Source organism: Semicossyphus pulcher, unplaced genomic scaffold (assembly GCF_022749685.1).
Source record: "Semicossyphus pulcher isolate SPU_LCO1_2020_fin unplaced genomic scaffold, fSemPul1.0.p SCAF_5, whole genome shotgun sequence".
Classification (NCBI taxonomy): domain Eukaryota; kingdom Metazoa; phylum Chordata; class Actinopteri; order Labriformes; family Labridae; genus Semicossyphus; species Semicossyphus pulcher.
In genome coordinates this window covers 30,450,807-30,473,435 of record NW_027211726.1, presented here as the reverse complement: position 1 = coordinate 30,473,435, position 22,629 = coordinate 30,450,807, and the positions used below count along the sequence as shown (strand labels likewise).

At 40.4% G+C, this 22,629-nt stretch overlaps 3 protein-coding genes across 4 annotated transcripts in view; 2 read left to right on the top strand and 1 right to left on the bottom strand.

Annotated features, from left to right (window-relative positions):
* Positions 1-1,399: 1,399 nt before the first annotated feature.
* Positions 1,400-4,934, bottom strand: oxsm (3-oxoacyl-ACP synthase, mitochondrial). The gene is made up of 2 exons (XM_069681825.1): positions 3,691-4,934; positions 1,400-2,291 (listed from the first exon to the last, which is right to left on the bottom strand). The coding sequence occupies exons 1-2, from the start codon at positions 4,773-4,775 to the stop codon at positions 1,889-1,891; spliced, it is 1,488 nt and encodes a 495-aa protein (XP_069537926.1). The 5' UTR covers positions 4,776-4,934; the 3' UTR covers positions 1,400-1,888.
* Positions 4,935-5,104: 170 nt separating this feature from the next.
* Positions 5,105-17,771, top strand: ngly1 (N-glycanase 1). Its single transcript, XM_069681515.1, has 12 exons — positions 5,105-5,291; positions 5,901-6,015; positions 6,151-6,372; positions 9,260-9,422; positions 10,199-10,418; positions 10,693-10,814; positions 13,111-13,256; positions 15,002-15,112; positions 15,201-15,386; positions 15,557-15,742; positions 16,565-16,742; positions 16,843-17,771. The coding sequence occupies exons 1-12, from the start codon at positions 5,191-5,193 to the stop codon at positions 17,016-17,018; spliced, it is 1,926 nt and encodes a 641-aa protein (XP_069537616.1). The 5' UTR covers positions 5,105-5,190; the 3' UTR covers positions 17,019-17,771.
* A 388-nt stretch (positions 17,772-18,159) lies between these two features.
* top2b (DNA topoisomerase II beta) overlaps positions 18,160-22,629 on the top strand; it is a 38,787-nt gene continuing 34,317 nt past the window's right edge. For both annotated transcript variants that reach the window (XM_069681436.1, XM_069681435.1), the window contains exons 1-3: positions 18,160-18,644; positions 20,614-20,778; positions 22,524-22,614. In XM_069681436.1, the coding sequence (XP_069537537.1) occupies positions 18,603-18,644; positions 20,614-20,778; positions 22,524-22,614 (298 nt within the window). In that variant the 5' untranslated portion in view covers positions 18,160-18,602. The remainder of the gene's footprint in view (positions 18,645-20,613; positions 20,779-22,523; positions 22,615-22,629) is intronic.

Genomic DNA, 22,629 nt, shown 5'->3' with positions numbered 1-22,629 from the left:
AAACACAAACTAATTAACCGGTCAATGCAACAGTAGACTAGCACTTCTTAGTTCTGCCAGGTAGAATTATTGTTTGTGACAGTGGATATTGGTGACTTTGAAGAAAGCGATGTAATGGCTGTTCAATTCAAAACCTTTCTTTACATTTAGAGTTTAGTCTTTAGACATCAAAATATGTCAAAAATAGGGCACAGGTTAAAATATTACTCTTACTTTTCATCCAGTTTAAACCCTACAATCATAAATTTGCATATTAACATTAAAGTCGGTGAGCAAAGCAACACACGAGCCAGATCCTCCAAAAAGTGCTTCTGCTTCTCCAAAAAGAGACCGTAATAGACTTCATTCTGTCAAAAGTCCTGGAAAGAATTCTGCTGGACAGTTTAAACAGTTTATTAACTCCACAGATAACCAGTTTGGTTTTAAAGCTAATCATGGCACAGGTTTGTGTATAGATGCCCTAAAGGAGGTGTAAATTGGTGTAGAGGACAAAACTTGTCAAAGCTTCTGATCATGTTTATCACATCACATGTTGTTTGTGAAATTGAGTCAAAGAGGAGCCAAAACACATTGTGAGAATTCTAAACATGGGGCAATAATGTGTCAGCCCCAGTGTTGGTTAGTAACGTTGTCAGACGGGGGGGGGGACTCTGTCCCCAGTTCTTTTTAATCTTTATATTGATGATCTGTACAAGCAGTTGAAAGCCAGTAACACTGGGTGTGTGATTGGTAACAGTTGAGTGAATCATCTGATGTTTGCAGATGATCTTGTTGTCTTTTGTCCAAGCAGTGCTGGGGGGAACACTACGAAGCAGGATTTGCGGTTATCGAGGTAACTTCAGGGTTAACTCCGAGTTTTCAGTACTACGAAGGTGGTTCACTTCTTGCCGGGGTAGATCACCATGGTAACTTCTGCTGAACGCCTAACCTGCTCCGGAGCAGGTTATGTCTGAGATAAGAGATCAACCTGAACTACACAACACCCACTGACCAATCAGAAACTCTGGAGTTGATAACCAGCGTCGTATGACCGCTTAGCTCGATCTCCTTTGTCAGGTTAAGGGAAGCCAGATCAGGAAGACGCCCTGGGTATGTTGAACTCGCTTTGTAGTTTAGGCTCCCAGTCTACTCTAATAATCTTGGCGTCTATAATAGGCTGACATATCTTACACATTTTTATAACAGAACAAATGACAGATGATAAAGATATTTACAGGCAATGCTGCGAGATGTATGTACAAGCATTCTCTCACAAAGGTTTAGTCTGTGTCAGTAAAGATGTCTCTGTTCAGAGCGTATTGTACACTTCTGTATACTGCACACCTGTAGACAATCTACATACAGAGACCACAAGTAGCTCATGATGATGTTATGAGAATACTCCTGAAGCGACCTAGATGGTGTAGTGCACGTGAAATGTTTGTCTCTACACGAGTCAATCATTTACAAGCGGTTTTAAGAAATCTTATGTTTAAATTTATTTGCTGGCTCGATGTCCCAAAGAATAAAATCATGTCAAACATCAGGTTTACTACTATGTGCTGCCAATCCTAGCTCTGGAGAAACTGGTCCTCTTTGTAAGTCTTTTATATATTTTACATTTTGAACAATTAATTCTTATTGTTCTTTAGTATATAAATGATTCTGTGTATAGTCTTGTCTTTTATTTTGACCTTACGTCTGTCATAAAGTTTTAAATTGAATTTATTCTAAAATTCAGTAGTCATACATTTCAAAAGTTGTGAGTACAAATACAAACTTTACAAAAAACCACCAAGAACAAAAAAGGATTTCCTCGGAATTTTTAATATATTAAATATATTTTAATATATTAAATAGTCAGTCAGTGAAACTCATTCACACTAAACGTTTCACATTCACACTGCTATCAGATGCTGGCCAGACATAGTGAAGCGTTAGTGCCTCCAAATCCAAACGAGTTAGTGAGGGCGACCCGTCGGCCGTGAGTCTGCCATGTCTGCGCTGTGCAGGGAACATAGTTCAGGTCGAACTCTGGCTCGGTGCGGTCCAGGTTAAGGGTCGGGGGCAGGATCCCGTGGTAGCAAGCTAAAGCCGTGAACGCTGCCTCCAGGGCCCCCGCGGCCCCCAGCAGATGTCCTGTTGCTCCCTTTGTGGAGGAGACAGCCAGGCTCTTAAGGTTTTCATGGAAGAGCCTCTTGATGGCGGCGTTTTCAGCTGCATCACCCAAAGGCGTGGAGGTGGCGTGAGCGTTCACGTATGTCACATCTGCTGGTGAGACGCCGGCATCTCTGAGGGCTGCAGACATACATCTGTAAAGACAGTCCAGCTTTTTACAGTTTGATCTCACTTTCACTGTTAAAACAACTTTACTACATTAAAGACTGAGTGAGGGCCAAACAATCAGATGATTATTGAGATGTAATCAAGCCAATAGTTCATCCACATTATCAAAAACCTTTAATGTTAAGGGTCAAACTGAAAATAAAAGCACCTAAAATATCTGTCATAGTTCTCCTTTACAGAGAAACTCTTTGTGCTAAACTAGAGTAAGTATGTTAGCTTTAGTGTTTATAACAGATTGGTACATACTTTTACCTTTGACTCTTTTGTTTTCTTCCATTTGAGTAGTTTTCAAATGTATCTTTTAACAGTCCGATAACTGTCTCTCTCTCTCTCCAGACTATGGACCATCCATAGATAAGATATGTAAGATAATCTTTTATTGATCCCCAGGGGGATATTCGGGAAATTGTGTGTCTGATGTTGCCTTTTTGGAAAGAGATGTTAAAAAACTCAAAGACTGGCTAAAATCACTTCTACTAAAATCCCTGCAAATGTATGGGATGTTAGGGGATACATCTCTCCTGCCTCTATTCTAAGGCTTACTAAAACGTAGAGTAGAATGAACTGTAGCAGCCAAGCTTATTTTATGTAACTTGAATAGCCCACGTAGACTACAGTCTGAAGAGTGGCTTAAAATCAATCTGGAGATGGCTTATTTTGAAAACTTGATTTACACAGTTAAGAAATAATCTTGAAGATAATCTTGTTAAGTCACTATCTATCGCAGAATGAGGTAACACAATGGTGACTGAGCCTATGGCCCACTGATGAAAGCCTTTGCATTTGCAGTATTACAGACTGGGACGTCACACATGCGACACTGTCTGGATATCTGGGAAGTGTGCTCCTGCAATTACCGTTTATCACCATAGGTGCCGCCAAAGAGAACGAAACTGAGATCTTCAAGATTAGCACTTTAATTATGTCCAAAGTAAAACCAGCCACATCTGCCGTGCAATATTGTAGCTAGGGTGTACTGGTTAGCAGAACATAAAGGAAGGAACTGGGGCGCTGGGGTTAGAATGCCCTTTTTCTTTGTATAGATATCTACTGCTGTGTTTCTTTACTTTAGTTACCCTAATTTAATTTACCATTGTCCAGTTTAATACACTTTGGGCCTATCTGTATCTTTGTCCAATCTTAAAGTGTTCTATAAAATTAAAACTTAAATAACAGAAAACAAATGTTAGGAGGCAACATTGACTAAATAAATCTGCTGAAATGTGTGAGGCTTGTGTGTGGAGATATGATTTGAGTGCTTTTCTGGACTATGAACAATCTTGAGAGGGTTTGTAATAACTGACGACAAAATGATTAAATGTAACATATAAGTGTCACACGCTTATAAAAAACAAAATAAGTCACCTGAATGCTCCATCTCCATCTGCAGTGGGTGCTGTGATGTGGCTGGCGTCCCCTGAGAGTCCATATCCCAGGACCTCTGCATAGATCCTGGCGCCTCTTTTCACTGCGTGCTCCAGCTCTTCCAGGAGAAGCACTGCGGCTCCTTCGCCCATCACAAAGCCCTCTCTCTCCGGGTGAAAGGGTCTTGATGCCTGCGTAGGGTTGTTGTTCGATTTGGTGGCGAGGGCTCGTGCTCTGGCAAAACCGGCTATCGACAGAGGCCCCACACATGATTCTGTACCCCCTGCAACCATGGCAACTGCATCCCCATGGGCGATGAACCTGGCTGCATCACCTAAGGCGTGTGCTCCTGTGGTGCAAGCTGTAGACACAGCATGGTTGGGACCCTTCAGTTTGTGCTTGATGCTGATGTGACCAGCGGCCATGTTGACCAGGATGCGAGGCACAAAGAAAGGACTGACTCTGTTGTAGCCCTTTTCTTTAAAAGCAGCTGATGTGCGAGCGATTTCATCCAGCGACACCATGCCCATGCCTACAGCCACCCCAGCATTGAGCTGCTCCTCTGGGGTTTCGGGGTACCAACCTGAGTCCTCCAGAGCCAGCTGAGCAGCTCCGAGGGCCATCACAGTGGCTGGTGACATGCTGTTGATCTCCCCACGAGAAGCAAACCTGTCCTCCTTGAACTGACCCAGTTCATCCCCTCTTGGAACCAGTGCTGCCACTTTACAGGGAACTGTCTTATACTCCTCTGAGTCCAGAGCCACAATCCCAGTCTGACCTTTAATCAGCCGGTCCCAGGGCAGTGCAGTCCCTGTGCCCAGAGGACACACTAACCCTATCCCAGTAATAACAACCCTCCTTCTGTGCTGTCCAGAGCTGTGGTGTCTTGTAGAGTCTTGGTTTGGAAAGACACCGAGACTCTTTTGAAGAAGTTTCCTTATATTCTGTGTTCTTAGCTGGGGTTTAGTCCATAAGGATAGTGATAAAGCAGACATGCTGTCAAGTTTGACACAGCTAGCTCGAAGCATTGGTGAACACCCCAAAGTCAGTTTATCAATGTTAAAAAAAAAAAAGTAGAATATCATTCAGATGCAGCTGTACTTAGTTTTGTAACTTACTAGGGCGAGCACCATAATAAAGTTAGCTGTCAAACATCCACGCAACGAGAAACCGTCACCATCATTGAATCTGCCTGTAGCAATTTTTAGGTACGTTTGTCAAACGCCAGATTTTATTAGCATTTAAATCAAACATTTTAAATAAAGTGATTAAATCATAAAAGATAGAAAATCGATAAATTCTCAGTTATGAAACATGATTTATGCTTGAAATGCTAGCGAACGGTACATAAAATATTTTTGGGCAGCAAACAAGAATTCAGGCGTTGGCGGGGCGGCTACACGCAGGACCCAAAACATGTATTAGCAGAAAATGCACTACTAGCATTAGCTATCATACTTTAAACTGAGAGGATTTTTAGTTTGTGCATGAAATACAATTATGGCTGAATCACCAGCAGTCACAACATTGTGTGAGAATTCAAATGAAGAATTTCTTGACGCCTCAAAGTTGTTACTTACATACGCGGACAACATCTTAAGGTAAGGTTATGAACTTAACGCATTTACCAGTGGGGGGAGATATAATCTGTTAGCTAAACTATGATTGTGTAATAGTTAAATCCAGACATTTTCTGCGCATTTACCAATAAATACAATTGTAGCTAACAGAATTTATCAGCGTAAGCTAACCAAATTACCCTTGTGCCCAGATAAATGTTGTAGTTGCTGTTTACAGACAGGTTGGGACCAAAGCTCTGTTAAAGAAAATGGGATATTTAACTATCCTCGTGTATCAGCACAAACCTCAACGTGGAAATTCCTAACATAACTGTAATATCAATCTCCAGGGTGTTCTGGTTAATTCGGCATACGAGTGAACCACCGGGAAGTTGTTTTGAATAATAAAAATGTCTCTATTAATCCGTACCTTAAATAACATTGTCTTTAAAATAGATGGGATCTTACTGCCACGTGTTCAATGAAATCCATCACTAGTTTAACTATTGACACCGATTTATTATAGGTAAATAATCTGTGTATATTTCTAATTAATTTGTTCATACTCATTTGTGTCTTTGCCACAGAGGAACAAAAAATATATTTTTGTAAAGCCTCTTTACTTCCTCGTTTGACATCACCTCCACATAGGTATCCCAATGAGGAAAAGTACAGATCAATCCGCATAGGCAATCCGACTTTCTCCACCAAGCTGCTGCCCATCAAAGGTGCTGTGGAGTGCCTGTTTGAGATGGGATTTGAAGAGGTAATTGATAAGTAACTATGATGTGGCTACTGTAATAAGTTAAAGCCGGTCCTTGCTCTTACATTGCCAAGGGCTGATTTGGTCATCTGTCATTGACTGTGAGTAAATATTATAACCTCTTGCTCCTCCTTCCAGGCTGAGACCCACCTGGTATTTCCTAAGTCTGCATCGGTGGATCAGCTGAGGCTAATCAGGGAATCCATCGCAGCAGAGAGGGATCAGAGGCTACGTGGAGGACAGCCTGTCCAACCCCCTGCACAGGCTGCCGCGGCCTCCCCCTTAGCATCAGCACCAGGGAGCTCTGCTGCTGCCTCCAGCCAGCCAGTTACACCACCTACAGCACAACCATCATCCTTGGTAAAGATTTGCTCAGCCCTGTTTTAAATTGTGATTGAACATATATTAAGTTTATAGCAGTAATATCATTGTAGCAGGGTGAACGCAGCTTACTTTGTTCACTTATGGCTGACATCATTCTTCCGTGAAACAATCTACAAATTGTAAAGGTGGCACTGGGTACTTACATTTTTTACTTCAACATTTTTGGATTTTTCTGTTCTAATTTCAAATCACAAGGGGAGCGTTTTTTTTTTTTGGGTCAGCACCTGTTACTCACTGCATTTTTGAGCTACGGCTCTCAAACTTTCATACAAAGTACCCAAATTAGTTTACTGCAAATGACACCAATTCAAACCTCTGCAAGAATATCACAAAACTTGTGTGTTGATGTCAAATGCATGGTGTTCCTTTGCTACAACCTACCCAGCACCAGAATCAGAATCTTACACATCCAAGGAAGTTGTTTCGGTGTGGAAAAAATTATAACAAGTAACAAGACTTAAATTGAACAAGATAAAAAAAGGGCAAGAAGAATAAAAATATAAACAATACGTATAATACAAAATATGTACACCAGGTGTAATTCAGAATAGTACAGATGTGCAGGATATTGTTGAGTGCAAAAAACTTACAATATGAAATTAAATGTAGGGACCTACAAAATATGTTGTTGTTTTTGTTTCTCGATATGGATTCAACAAAACTACATTTAAAACAATTCTGTGTTTTGATGAGAGTTGTAACTTCCTGCTTACTAATGTTTTGTCATTTTGTTTGAGTGATGAAATCGTAGCCAATCAGAGATTACTTTGTTTTGGGAAGAAACAAGAACACAAAACTGAAACCTGCTCATGTTGGAGAAGGCTAGCGTTGTGTGCAGTCAAGCGGCAGGAAACTGTGTGTCACTTTGAAGATGAAAATATTTGTTGACTGATACACTTTTAAAGTATTGGCACAATTATTATTAAGAAGTTAGAAGTGTGTGTAATTTGCAGTCTGAAGACTCGTTCTTCTGCAGTCTGAAGTGTAAGTACATCCAGGTTACCTACTTTTCATTAAGCTTGGAAAAGTGTAAAGGTTGGACTCTAAAACACGGACGTTTAAGCTAATATCATTGTGAGGGACATTCAGCTACAGAGTCCGATTTAGAGTCTGAACATTTGTGTAATGTTAAGAAAAAATAACAGATTTATCATGCAATATGCTTCAAAAAGAGGTATATTGAAATTAAAGGCCACTCACTACTCTACTGTATCCAATATCACCCATTCACTATAAAATTGTAGGAGAAGTTATTTGTTACTTTGTAAGGAGGAACAATCCAGAACAATGTCTCTCTCTGTGTGACTGACCAAAAGTAAAATCCACTTTGTGTGTGTGTGTGTGTGTGTGTGTGTGTGTGTGTGTGTGTGTGTGTGTGTGTGTGTGTGTGTGTGTGTGTGTGTGTGTGTGTGTGTGTGTGTGTGTGTGTGTGTGTGTGTGTGTGTGTGTGTGTGTGTGAAAGTATGAGTGTGTGTGTGAGAATTAGTCTACTCGAAAGAACTTCCTTAACACTATGTATGCTTAATGAACACCCTACTACAATTAACCTCTTTAAAGAACATGTAGGTCTTATAAAAAATATATATCCGTGTGTGCGTGTGTGTGTGAGAGAGAATAAGTCTCCTTGAACAAACTTCCTTGATTTGTGATTTGCAGTGACTGACTTGCCCTTAACGTGACCTCTTCAGATGCTTCCTTTAAAACCTTGACAGACACACCTCTGTAGTCTCTCTTTGCCACTGCCTAGGCATTATGTAAAATAATTAAAATCAAGAAAGTGTCCTTAGTTGTTTGTAAGGGGATGGTTTTACAATGCCAGCCATTGTTCAGCTAGCTGTATTAGCATAGTGGATTGAAATAAGCAGGGTAAAAATGTATCACATTTTGCCTGTGAAACTATAATTTAATCTAATACAAGTCATGTGATCTGCAATAGTACAAGTACGGTACAAAATATAGTCTTGGTCAAAAAGTTAACTTTCTTACCTCAAAGTCCTTTTTCCCGAAAGAATCTGCATGTGTCTGCTTCCAGCCTTACGTGATCAACCCCCATACATGATCAGGGAGGAAGTGAGTAAAGATGGAAACAATCATATGACTTCTATCTTATCCCTGATTGGTGCAACTGATGGTGTTACAGCTCTCCCCATGTTGCAACTGTCTGTTTAGGTGAAATGTGGAAAGGAGTAGCCAGAATGACTTTCACTTTTTATATGAAAAACATGAAGTAAAATATTGTTGATGTTATTAAAGTGTGAGGAGGTGAAATGTCAATCAAATCAATCCAATTTTATGTATTTATTTTATTTATATTTTATTTTTATGAAGTTATCTCAATATACTATAGAAAACAACAGGCCTAGATGGTCCTCTCTATGTTGTTTAGAGAGAGAACATGAATCCACCGTCAGTAGCACTTAGCAACATTTGGCACAAAAAATGACACCTTTAACAGGCAGAAACCTGGAGCAGAACCAGACTCGTTTTGAACAGACATCTGCCTCGACTGGATGGGCCGGTGGGATAGAGATGCATGATAGTGACAGGCAAAGAAGTCAGTTTGAAGTCAACAGGTCTATTATTAGCATTAGCAACAATAATAATGATATTAGTTGTTGCAGTCTGAGTCGAGCAGGTCCACAGCAGCAGGTGGTCTGCAGCAATGATCCCCAGGAACCTATGAGACAAGGGAGCTTAAAAACTTCTGGGAAGATATATGGTTAGAAACGTGGGACAAGAAGATACATGGTTAATAAGATGTAAATGCATATTGTATAATGTATTTTCCTTTTCTCTGAAGAGTAAGTCCGTCATTTTTCTGTTTGTTTGTTTGTAACGTCGATGCTTGCTGTCTGTCTTTCAGGAGAGCAGTATGAGCTTCTTTGTGACCCTCCAGTCAAACTTCCAGCACGTGATGATGTATGAAAGCCCGGAGCTGCAGCAGAAAGCCAGGAGCCACATCCCTCACCAGCAGCTGTCCTCTGCTGCTGAACGCAAGCTGAAGGAGGCAAAAGAGGCTGATCCAGGTGAAGACCTCTCACTCAACAGAATCAGTTCTTTATCGAGCAAACAATGTATGCATGTTCCTTTAAATGGTTCAGGAAGGGAGCAACTCCACTGTAGAGAGTAGCCCCTTTTGCACTGCCAGTTCAAGACAGGATTATTACCCCTCTGTTACGTTCCGACTTCTTTGTTAAACGCACATAGGTTGAATGGTGGAGTGAAGTCGGTCCACCTCTACTCCGGCATTGGAGGTAGTAACAGAGGCAAAACGTGCGTGAGGTGTAAACAGCGGAGCAGGGAAGAGCAGAGCCGTGTGTGTATTTAAATCATGCACTGTTTGTTTACACCTCGATTTAAAAACACACTCTGGGGCGGCTTTATGCCAGTGCTTGTTCCAATGTAAAATGGCAAAGGCTGCATGACCGTGGAGTGGTGTTACAGTGCTGAGACAGAACCGCAGTGTAATAAGGGCTTGTGAAAAGGTCACAGAGGCAGAATGGTGGGGCAAAGTCATTCCCCTGCTGAGCCGGCAGCGGAAGTAGGAAGAGAGGCGTAACAGAGGAGACATAGGAGAGCCGTCAGGAAGGAACAATGCCCTGTATATGTTTCCTTACATGTTGCACCCCTTTTGTTTCTGCAACACTCTAACGCTGCGTAAAACTACACACTGGGACACCAATGTTACGCCGTTGTGTGGTTCAGTGTGAAAGTATAGAGGCAGCGTAACGGTGGAGCTTTGTTATGGCACTGTTGCATTTGTGATTCAGAGGGACTAACTGACTTTCTCTCCTGGCTTTAGAGTCCAAACTTGGAATAGAAGACTTCCTGATCCTGGAGTTGCTCAGCTGGTTTAAAAAGGACTTCTTCTCCTGGGTAAACTCTCTGCCCTGCAGCCGCTGCGGAGGCCAGACCCAGAACTCCAGCTCACTTAGTCCCACCACTGATGACCTCCGCTGGGGGGCCCAGCGAGTGGAGAACCACTACTGCCAGAGCTGCCAGCTCTCCACAAGATTCCCCAGGTCTGTGTTTGTATATTATTTTAGCTGGTTCTGAGTACTTAAATGAGTTGTGTTTTTATGGACGATTAATCCGATCTGGATTAATTTGCAGAAAAAGTATTGCCACGTTATATATCCCTCTTCACTGCTCATACGTGTAATTGTTAACTCTTGTATTTTGTAATATTTACTGTTAAAAACATTTTTCCTTCAAACAGTCACAAAAAGTATGTGGATGAGTCAGTTTCATTGATGTACATTTTGTTTGCTTGTTTTTCTGTATTGTTAACATCAGGTACAACAATCCAGAAAAGCTTCTTGAGACCAGGAGGGGGCGCTGTGGGGAGTGGGCTAACTGTTTTACATTGTGCTGCAGAGCCATGGGCCTTGAGGCCAGATATATCTGGGACAGCACAGGTGTGTACATCACTGACAGTTGTGGCTTCTGCATGCTGATTTGATTCTTTGTTGGTTCAGTTAAAGTTTAAGTAAAGAAAGGTTGTCAACGAGTGATGATCCATTTTTTCATCATATTGTAACACAATGTGAGTTTTTGTTATTACTTAGCAGAAATTGCTGCTATTTGTGTCAGAGCCTTCAAATAATCACAACGCAATGTTTGAGTACGAGAAAACAATTTTATTAAATCACAACATAGATATTTCATCCCTCTAAAAGGTGGCGGGGCTAAAACAAGTAGGGGTAACCAGCCACACAGGAATAATCAAGGTTTCTGTAAAGTTGAACAACCACTACACACAGGGCTAGACTCTAGCTGAAGGCACAGCACATAGTACACGGCATGCTAACACCCTCTGAACAGGAGGCACTGCAATTTCATGTGAAGCACCACAACCGTTAAAGAGAAACCGTATGGATGTCCTGCCTACGGCTTACATTCACATACCCCTCTCTCGCTTATTGCTCCCTCCCTGCACTATTTAAAATCACACATGGGCTCGCGCATTCATATCACACAAAATGCAAGAAATTGATTTTAAAAGCGTGTACTGAACTCGCCCGCGGTCTGAGCTTGAGACGCCGTCCAACTCCCCCGGGGATGGTTTCTCTGGACGGCGTGGACAAAGTTCAGTCGGCTCCATCAGGCAGTGGAAATAGTGTCGAGCTGCAGCTCTCTTCAGTGTCCTCTGTCCAGTCTTTTATCTTTAATGCAATTTCGGATCCCATCGGCTATAGTCTATGACGATAGAGTCACTGGGGACAGCGGTGAACGCGCCGGGCGGTAAGCGATAAACGACTTCCTATCAAGACTTCCTTTTCCGCGTGCTGCATTGTTACAGAGAGAGACCGTTTTCTTGTGATTGACTTATAAACAGGTACTCCTTTGCCCAAATGTCAACATCATGATGCAGATTTGTAAGAAATAAAAATTCAAGCTTTGTCAAGTCTGTCCTCAAGAGGAGAAGGAAACTTCTAAAATTTCAATTTGTTGACCGGAGGTCGGATTGATCTGATGCATTCGAGGAAGTCGGAAAATCTGAACGCTGTACGGCTTTTTTGACAGTGTCAAGGGAATTCATCTCAAGTTAAATTTTAGCTCTAGAACAGATTGTTAGCTGTTAGCTGTTAGCATGCAGATGTTTGATTATAGAGATTAATAAGAAGCTAAATCGTCGTCAGATCACGCTGATGGGAGCCGGGATGGCATTACACCGGATAAAGTTCCGTCTGCTTTTGCTCTCCTCATGGACTATTTTTCCTGCATGCGCCGCAGCCTGCTGATACATGATTGGTCAATATTACTCGGACTACAAGCGTAGTTCAAACAGAAACCAGAACACTTGCCTTCCTGGAAATCCACGACCCTGCCTATTTACATAGAGTACATTACCTTTCATGAGTGTCTCTCTCACTTGCAGTCAGTCACACCTGTACTCAATTACCCCGGTGTTCCTGATGTGAATTACATCACCGACTCCCACAGCTTACACCCACAGCTGATTGACACAATATTTTGTGTTATTTGAGTTTAAAATAAACACAATTTCCTGCTTCAAGGTTCCAAAAGTTTACTGTTTTCTAGTACTCAGTCTTTTGTGATTGTAAATATTGCTATATTTTGTTCTGACAAAAACTGAATCTGATGTCTGAGTATAAGATCCGGTAAAATATAATGCCCATTTTTTCCCTATGTTCTGATATTTGATAGACAAAACAATTAATAAGGAGGTTAATCGCTAATAATAATGATTGTTACTCACAGCCCAAATTCCCACCTAAAACTGAGAAACTATCTGCCATGACAGACTGCATCATGTGATCAAAAGGTCTGAAAGCTCTAAATGAAGAGGAAGTTGTGATTTTTTTCTTCTGCGATCAATCAGGTGTGAGAGCTGTACTCATCTGTTGAGGATGGTTCTTTGCTTATTCTTGTCATTCACAACACAAGATGTTTTTTTTTTTAATGCAATGAAACATCACTCAGAGTCAAATGATTTCTTTCTTTTGTCATAATTAATTCTTATTAAAACTCAGTTTTTCTTCTTTTCTATAAATGTAGTTCTTAGCAGATGATGGAGTCTGCATAAAGATTAATTAAACACTGAAGCATTTAAAAGTATTCTGCCATTAAATCTGAACGTATTTTTCACATTTTGACAGCAAAAAATGTTTTATACTCACTGTTCAAGCTACGTATTAAGTTTTCAAAGGCTCAGTGAATTTCAGTCTCGTTCTCTCTTTGTTGTTTCAGACCACGTGTGGACAGAGATCTTCTCGGCCTCTCAGCACCGCTGGCTGCACTGTGACTCCTGTGAGAACGCCTGTGATAAACCTCTGCTGTACGAGGTCGGCTGGGGGAAGAAACTGGCCTACGTTCTGGCTTTCTCAAAGGACCAGGTCAGACAAAAGGACATCTCATATTAAAGACTGCTGCAATTACTTCTATTATCAGTTGTTAGAGGCAAGACAAGGCAGGTTTATTTATATAGCACATTTCAGCCACAAGACAATTCAAAGTGCTTTACACAAGACAACACAAGCAAAGAAACGCATCATAACACAAGAAAATAAAGTGAAGATAAAATATAAACAGCAAAAACAGAAGCTAAAATAAAATAAGACAGTTATAAAATACAGGACAGTGGTAAATAAAATAGTTACTAAAGGCAGCTGTGAACAGGTAGACCTGCATGTTTCTGGGAGTTTGTTTCAGATATACGGAGCATAAAAACTGAACGCTGCTTCTCCATGTTTGGTTCTGATTCTGGGGACAGAAAGCAGACCTGTCCAGTGGTCCGGATGGTTCGTACTGTGTCAGCGCTTTGTAAACCAGCAGTAGTATTTTGAAGTCTATTCTCTGACAGACAGGGAGCCAGTGTAAAGACCTCAGAACTGGAGTGATGTTATCTACTGTCTTGGTCTTAGTGAGGACTAGAGAGACCTGTCAAGACATGGTTACAGTAATCGAGTCCACAGAAGATAAATGCATGGACCAGTTTTTCTGGATCCTGCTGAGATAAAGAACATTGGTGACATTACCTTTAAAAGAGCCCCAACGTAACCTTCACAGATAAACATGTACTGCACTACACCTCTGAACTTATGTGGCCACAGATTCATGCTGAATAATTACTATAATAATAATAATAATAATAATATGCTTTATTTATAGAGCACTTCCATCCATGTTACAAAGTGCTTTACAAAGGCAGCAAAGCAAAACAGACAGATCATAAAATCATAAGCAAAGGCAAATATTAGAAATAACAAATATATCAAATTAATTTTAAAGAACTCGTAAAGACTTTTAAGCCCTCACAGCAAACGCTCCGTCCCCTTTAGTCTTGAGTCTGGCATTTGAAACACACAGAAGACCTCTGCCCGAGGATCTCAGCGTACGTGTCGGCTTGTACAGTACTTACAGGTCTGAGATATAGCTGGGAGAAATGCTGTGGAGAGACTTAAGAGTAATCAGTAATCAGTAAAATCTTACAATCACTTCTAAAATAACTGGGAGCCAGTGTGAAGACGCTAAAGCAGGAGTGATGTAATCGTATTTCTTGGTTCTAGTTAAATCCTGGCAGCTGAGTTCTCTACAGTCTGGAGTCGATCAATAGATTTTTGACTACGGCTGAAACTTGGTGATGATCAGGTGATGCTTTGCTGTCAAGCGTATGTGCCGAGTTGGAAACATATTTTAACTTGAGACTGCATAGATTTTGCACATTATGGTACTTTTCATACAGAAAGACAATAATCAAATTATCTAATTGTTGAATTTACAAAGCGTATTTATTTATTTATTTTTTAATAAAAAAATAAATACATAACTTTTTATACATGTCATAGGCCTACATCGAAATATGTGTACATTTTCAACATACCTGAATATAATCCTGATGAACAGGAATTCACTACCTTGAAAACTTCTCAAATATTATTCTGTGTTTGTATGAGGGTGTTTTGAGTGAGGGTGAGATTGTACATGAAACGCTGCAGATGTACTGATGCTTAATGTGAGCACACAGGGTGGTTTTCTTATGTTATATGTGAACCCTTCATTGTAGCTCCATCAATAACCTCTTCCTGGTTCAACAGACAGTTCATGTGCTTCAGTATGTGTGTTTGTGTGTGTAATGCAGGTAGTTGATGTGACCTGGAGGTATTCCTGCAAACATCCAGAGGTTTTGACAAGAAGAACCAGGGTTCAGGAGGCCTGGCTGCTGCACACAATTAACGGGCTCAATGCATCGGTGAGTCTTTTAAAAATCAGTATGTAAAATAAGAGTGCTGTGTATTACATCTAATGTTTACCACCTCGTGTCTGCTCTGATACTGCAGAGGCAGCAGGCCCTGAGTCCAGACAGGAAGAAGGAGCTGACGGAGAGGCTGCTGGTCGAGCTGGTCGAGTTTATCTCCCCAAAGAAACCAAAAGCAGGAGAGCTCGGGGGACGTAACTCTGGCTCTCTGGCCTGGAGGTTAGCTCGAGGGGAGACCAGAGGGACTGATGCAGAGGCCACCACAGATGTACAGTATTTCATCTATTGTATATTGGAGCTTACTCCACAATTTTATTTGGCAAGGGAATGATGTTTTTGATCGTAAATAGAGACAGATAAAGGAAAACCGCAGTTAATAACAACATTCCTATTATTCTGGTCGTTCAGTGTGCTTATCTTTTTGTGTGTTTTTCCCAGGCTGCAGGTTTTGTGTTTACCCCCGCTGAGAAAGAGAAGAGTGACAGGATACTGCATGTGCGCTACAGTGCCTCCAAAGACCAGTACTGTCGAGTGTCCAACGACTGTGAGGTCATTCAGAGCTGGGATCAGTGCGTGTGGAGGAAGGAGTCAGTGTTCAGAAACCTAGAGAGCGACTGGAAGATGGTACGTTTATTATCGTTTTATTAACCAACCCATATTTATAGAGAGATTTCACATGTTTTTTTGTCATTATTCAATGGCTAAAGAAAATAAACATAGTGCCGATTATGAAAATTACAGTGACAACTTAAAATTCAAACACTCACATAAGTAAAGTTCTCAGAATTTCTGGTACTACGATACTTTTTGATACCAGGTGTTACCGTTAGTACAATGTCCGTCTTTTTTACGTTCGATAGTACCAAAAGGTACTGAAGCTTTGAAAAAAACCCCCACATCAACAGGATGCTGTCGCACTGATCGCAGGTTCAACTTCCGGTCTGCTGATCATTTGGTGCATGTCATCCCCCACTCACTACTCCCCACACTTATATAGGACTGCTGTCTCTCTTCAGCTGTCCTATAAAATAAAGGCAAAAGCCAAAAAAAACAAAACATATCAACAAGCAGTTTTCAACACAAATCTGCTATGGGGGAAGAGAGCGAGCGCAGTAAATGAAAACAAAGTGGTGAAACAGAAAATTAAGATGTAATTTCTGAATGTTTCACAAGTTCTGCTCTAAACAACAAACTATTCACTTACACCTCGGTCCGACACCGCAGGAAGGTACAGGGTTTTGTTTGTCTCCTGCTGAAGTCTCACTTCATCCTGCCGACTGTGTGTGTCTGCTCCGCCCTCCGTCACCTGTAGCTTTTATTCTGCTGACACTCACAAGTCGGCAAAAAACTAAAAAACTATTCCCGTACAAGTTGACTATGCAGTTTAAAAACTTACATGTGAACATGACTAAGCTTACTAAGGCCAGGTTGTGTCTCTTTCCTCAGGTGTACATCGCTCGAACAGAAGGCTCCTCTCAGGGACAAATCAGCTGGAAGTTTGACTTTGCTCCAGCTGGAATGAAGATAAGGTCTCTCTCGATCATGGCCAGTAGCCAGACCTTCCACTCTGGGAAAGTCTGTTGGCACTTGCAGGCCGGCCAGATTACTACAGACTTCTCTGGAGGTGATGTTATGTAACAGATATTCTGATGAAATACTCCAAATGTGATTGTGTGACTTGCTCTCTCCTAATCATTTCCTCTTTTGCGTTTGAACCTTTTTAGATGGGAAGTTACAGTCGTTCCAGAGTGTCTCCGGCTCCTCAGAGTTTGTTGTTGTAGCAGAACTCAGTGGGGGAGAAGGGGAGGCGTCATGGCAGCACTCTCAGCTCTTCAGACAAAGCCTGGAGGAGACGGAGGAGCCCTCATTTGAAATCCTCGTTCACTTGGAAGATGCTTAACGTTTATTTTACTCAGCAAAAGTGGACACACTAATTCTTTTTTTCTGTTGGGTTGGGACAGTAGTTTTGTTTGATTACAAATCAGTGCAATATTTTAAGTTGAGTCAGTTCTCCAGGATGAGTTGTGGGGAATTCTGGTATTGTTGGACTTTTTAAAGGTTATTTGGATCATACACAATATTTGTGTAACTCATAAAAACATTAACTGAAACACACTAACTAACTGATTGAGGCAGTCTGGTAGCTTTGAAGAGAATGATGTATTGGCTGTTTGTGGCTTCAAAAAATTATCTTCATCTTTGACAAAAATGTCTGTCTCTGCTGGGATTCTGGTTGTAAAGTTGTCAGACATTGAGAATAACAATCTGAGCATATCGTTGGCAAACATTTTTTAACCAATTCCAAAATTTATTGAACCTACTATTTATTTACACACAAAAACAAGTAAAATAGGGCAGATGTTCAAATATACTGCAATTCCCCTTTAAATATGCATGGCCTAAGGATACATGCATACATGCACGCATCAGAGTACAGATCTCAGTCAGGAATGTTTTTTATTTTGTGGTTTGACTAAGGGCCAAATAACCTATGAGACATGCAGTATAGCTGTAAAGAGTTTTAACCGTAAAGCCATAGTTTTTGTAACACTTGCCTCCACTGTGAATGTGTCTGTAATTTGTGATGCATGGAGACTTTCCACACAGCTAACAGGGTTGATGCCCCAGTCAGCTCAGGTTGCTCCAGTTCTCCTGCCTGTAATAAAATTGTAAATATTGATTTGTGTGTCATTTGGCTGGGATATTTTTTATATCTTGTTATGCCGTGGTACATGGTAATTTATTGTTAGCGTTGGGATCGTTAAGAAAAAACATGGAGATATAATAAAGATATATTTGTAGTCTTGTGGTCGAGTCTAGCGTAAAGCCAGGGCTGGGTATTTATTAAATTACACACTGTCTGGTCTATGAGTGATAAGTTCCAGTGGGTTTTTGCCGCCATCTAGTGTTGAAAAAAGAGCATAACTAACTGTAGTCTCTTTTTATTGGTCGAAATACCGGTTCCTTTGAAAAGCAGCCTCCTGATTGGTCGGTTCGTCCGCGAGACGATTCGCCGTCTATCTTGCAGATGGAGGAGCCGGACAGCGGATGCTACTGCTAGCCGATACTCGTTTTTATTTCTAAATGAAAAGTATTTAAGTAATTCGTTTCAGGAGACTTTCTGTTAAACTCCTATTTTATTCAGCAGAGTTTTCACATGAAATTGTAAGCCTATTTAACGCGTGCGTTTTGTACAGTATTTATTTAGCAGTAAGTAGCCCGGCTAGCATCTTTGTTGGAAGTTTGGGCCTGCTGCGCTCACCGTTTGTCGATTTTAACAATAGCCGCCGATACACTCCCCTCCTCTGCTTGTTTTGATACACTCAAAGGATACCTTTAAGAAAACCAAGAAGGAACATGGGAGATAAACAGGCCTGGGTACCTTTCAGAAACTAGGACATTTGTTATGCATACGGACTTTTAATTCACTGGAGCTGAAGACATTTTGCGAGCTGCATTACAGAAAACAGGATCACAAAGGAAGATGTCCAACGGCGCAGCAGGAAGCGGGGGTCTCGCTTGGATGGTAAGTTACTTTGTGATACAACTTCTTGTTTTATACTCTAAATTCGGCTCCTGTTACACATTATGTTCTCTTAGCACTGTTAAGCTTTTACTAGCATTTAAACCTCTTAGCATGCCCGTAGTGTGGACTCTCCCATCCCGACTCCGCTTGCACGAGACCAGGCAGCTGTGGTCTCCATTTAAATACTGTCCGGGTCAGGATTTAAACGGTATCCCTGGTGCAGGACCGTTTTTTTGTTGCAGAAATATCAAAAACTAATAAGAGGCTGCACAACATCTTGCCTTAGCAATGCAGAGACTTTATAGTTTACATTTTCAAAATAAAGACGAAGAACTTAGCCACCAATTGAAAGTTGCCTTCTTCATTCGTAATTACGTTCTCAATATGCAATACAAACGTACTGTCTGGACACTGCAATGCATGCAACAGTCTGTGCATGCATTCCGTCGTTTATTACTGTATAATTACAATGAATGGGATAAGTCTCCTATCTTGTTTATAACCACTGCACTGGTTTCATGTAGCTCACAGTTTTCTCCTGTGTTGATGAGCAGTGGGAGTGTTGTAGCAAATACTACCACATGTTTAACTTGTGCAAGTATTAAATATGCCTCGGGAGGTGCGTACTACTGCCAACGAGTAGCAATTTTCACTTGTGTGGGGGTAGACACTTAATACGAGATTAATAACCCATAGGGTGAAACAGATGACCCCCACCCCCTCACACAGACACACATTTATCCCAAAGGGAGATCCGGTCCACTCGAAGTTTGTGCCATATGTTTAGTTATTGATTAAACCGCATTTACTCAGTACATACTAGTCTGATAAGCAATAAGTTATCAGCATATTCATTAACACGGTAACACAAGTTTAGTTTGATAAGAAATTTGTTTATCTATCTTTAAATAAGGTGACTGAAACTATACCAATATCTTAATGTACAGTAATGCAAGAAGGCAGTGATAGGCACCCTTCATACAGCGCTTCTGTGGTGCACTAAACCTGCATCGCACAAATTGCTATAATGCTTTTGGCACAGGTTATGATTTATGTTCTTCAGTATGTTGTTGGTACATTAACTTTAACCCCACTCAGGCTCTGAAATTAAGTGTTTCTCTCAACTGCTACTAAATTAAAATGTTCTATCACACACTCATTTTTTTCTTTGCCACTTCTAAATCTATGCAGAAGATGTAGGAAACGTAAACAATGATACCGTACCGTGTAAATATGGAATATATCCCTTGATATTATTTTAAATTTAAAATTGCCTTATAAAAATTATATTTACGAATAAGAAAAACCTATCCGCTGTGGTGGTAGATAACTTTAAAATCTTTACCTGCCACAGCCCACATTTACCCTGTATTTGGCAGTGTACAGGTGCTCATTTCATACCCTGAACCCACAGCTATATGATGTGTTTCAAAGACAATATAAAGACTAAAAACTTTGTGAAATGTTTTATGTGTGTTTATTTTTGCAATTATTTTACCTTATTTAGTAAAAAAATAACTTAACTCAACTTAACTTAAGGGTTTTTGTCTTGTAAATTAAAATTTTAATTCTAATACAAGTTTATAAATTTTTTATGATTCTTACTTTAATTAATCTGCCTTTGAATATTAAAAAAATCTTGCATCTTGTGTTCAACTAGTTGTTTAACCTTCACAAATATGTATATAGTTTGTAATAGAAGATAGGAGAGTTAAGGCTCACTTAAGTATTAAGACTATATTAGCCATTCTTACATACAGTATCAGCATAATGGCCAGTATTTGCTTCTGTTGACTATCTGTCACCAAAATCACACAGCCACAGAGAGGACAAGGTTGTTCCCCCTGTGGTGGTGAGCCTTGATAATCTGCTAACAACAGCACCGCTCAGCAGAGTCATTTTGTAGAAGGTCCAGGGGGTTTAAAAGAGTAATGTGTGTATTCATAACAAAAACAACTCTGCCAAACAGGAGGCTGCGAACGGCAGAGGGGATGGCGGCAAGATGGAGGGGGGCAAGAAAGACAAGGCCAGCTCCAAGTTGTCTGTGGAGCGAGTGTACCAGAAGAAGACCCAGCTAGAGCACATTCTGCTCCGTCCAGACACATACATCGGCAGTGTGGAGCCCATGACCCAGGTGAGTCCACAGCAGTCTGCCTGCATGGATGGACTCAGCCGTCCCTGTCAGACACGCACTGTTATTTACAATCACTGCTAACTGTACACGCTGGCATTAGATGTTGTTCTGGCTATCTGCTTCCTGAGGTCATTTTAGTAACAGTTTTTGCACATCCCAGTTTTAGTATAAAATATCCATATAATACATATATAAGCTGTGCAGGAGGGTTCATGTATTTACAAGACCAGATATGGAGCTATATCTTAAAGAAGGGTTGTAGTAGTCAGCAGACAGAGCTGGCTGATAGCTGGAGGAAAATGCTGTGTAGTTCTGTTTATACACAAATGAATTACAAAGTTATTCAAATGTGTATATCAAACATGTATAATTCACTTTTTAAAGAGGTATTTGTTGTGTTTTGAGGTAGAATAGCATCCAGATATCGTGAAGACAGACAGAGCAGGCAGGCAGCTCTAAGGATGTGCTGGTGTGACCAACTAAGGCAACGTCAGCACACTGATGTTTTAATTTTAAAACTAAAACGTTCTCGCCCTTTTGCACCGTTTTAAAACTAATCTCCATCTACACTGACAAACCTGAAAACCAATATTACATCGCTTGTTCTTTCAAGAGTATCAGTGGTGCTCCAGAAAGTGCTGTTAACACTGCTAGACATGCAACTAATTATAACAGCTTGTCCCCTGCTCATGTAGGCAGTAGTAGCATTATTTATCTACACAACAGCAGCTAGCACTGACACCCACTATAACATGACGGCACTGCAAACAAGTAGACAAACAGACTTTTTCTGATAGTCATATGTAGATTTGTTTGCAAAAAAACCTTGAATGAGGTCACAGAGATCCTAATATATTAAGAGATGTAATAAGTTCTCTGATTTTGGAGTGGCAGAGTTTGTAAAAATGCCGAGGTATTGATCTGATGCTGAAAGTAGAGATCTACTCTGCGTCCTCGATAAAGAGGAGATAACACTGCTCAGCAGCACGCTGTAGTAAACAAACTCAAGCTGTATGTTACTTCCTGTATTGCTTAGTTTCACATTGTATGTTTAGTGTGAGCATTGCAACTGTAACTGCTGTAACCGTTCTGCCATATGTGAACAAACACCACACAGAACTACTTCAGTTCAGACTTCAGAGTTGGCTTTTCGGTCATCTGATGATAAACAAGGGTTTTTTTTCAGTTTGAGTTAAGTTTACTATTTACTTTTTTGCCATTTCAGTGTGCAATTTTATATATATTTTTTTGTTTAAAGGAAGTAAAGTATCACACCAAATCCCAACCTCTTCAGCTGGCTGTCAGCTTGTATAAACGGCTAACTGTAAAGGATTTGGAGTAGTCTGTTCCTGCCATAAAGTCAAGGGTCCTAAAATCTATATTTTTTTAATGTAATCATGTGATTACTCAGTAAAAATGTCTTTAGTTTATTGATATATAAGTCGGCATTCTCTGTCTAATTACTCATAAAGAAGTGTATTGTATGTTGGTCACATTTTCAGAAAGATTAAAAAAAAAAATGCATTTTTAATCACTCATTAAATAATTGATAGATGCACCAAGTGTTCAGACTTATACAGGCCTCATTGTTAATAAAAGAACATCTATATCAGCCTTTAAACTTGTTAATCTGTTGCTGCAAATAAGAGGAGACTTTTGTTAATCCATCTGCCCTTTGCAAAGCTTAAGTTAAAGTCACTGTGTTTTCCACTCGTAATTTTTTTTTTTTTTTTTTTTTTTTTAAGCAAATGTGGGTTTTTGATGAAGACATCGGGATGAACCAGAGGGAAATCACCTACGTCCCTGGACTCTACAAAATCTTTGATGAAATTCTTGGTGAGTAAAAACACT

Coding starts and splice junctions, on each gene's coding strand:
- ngly1 (XM_069681515.1), top strand. CDS start 5,191: ATGGCTGAATCACCAGCAGTCACAACATTGTGTGAGAATTCAAATGAA. Junction 6,373..9,259: donor CAGCACAACCATCATCCTTG/GTAAAGATTTGC, acceptor TCTGTCTTTCAG/GAGAGCAGTATGAGCTTCTT. Junction 10,815..13,110: donor ATATATCTGGGACAGCACAG/GTGTGTACATCA, acceptor TTGTTGTTTCAG/ACCACGTGTGGACAGAGATC.
- oxsm (XM_069681825.1), bottom strand. CDS start 4,775: ATGATATTCTACTTTTTTTTTTTTAACATTGATAAACTGACTTTGGGG. Junction 2,292..3,690: donor GATGGAGATGGAGCATTCAG/GTGACTTATTTT, acceptor CTGTCTTTACAG/ATGTATGTCTGCAGCCCTCA.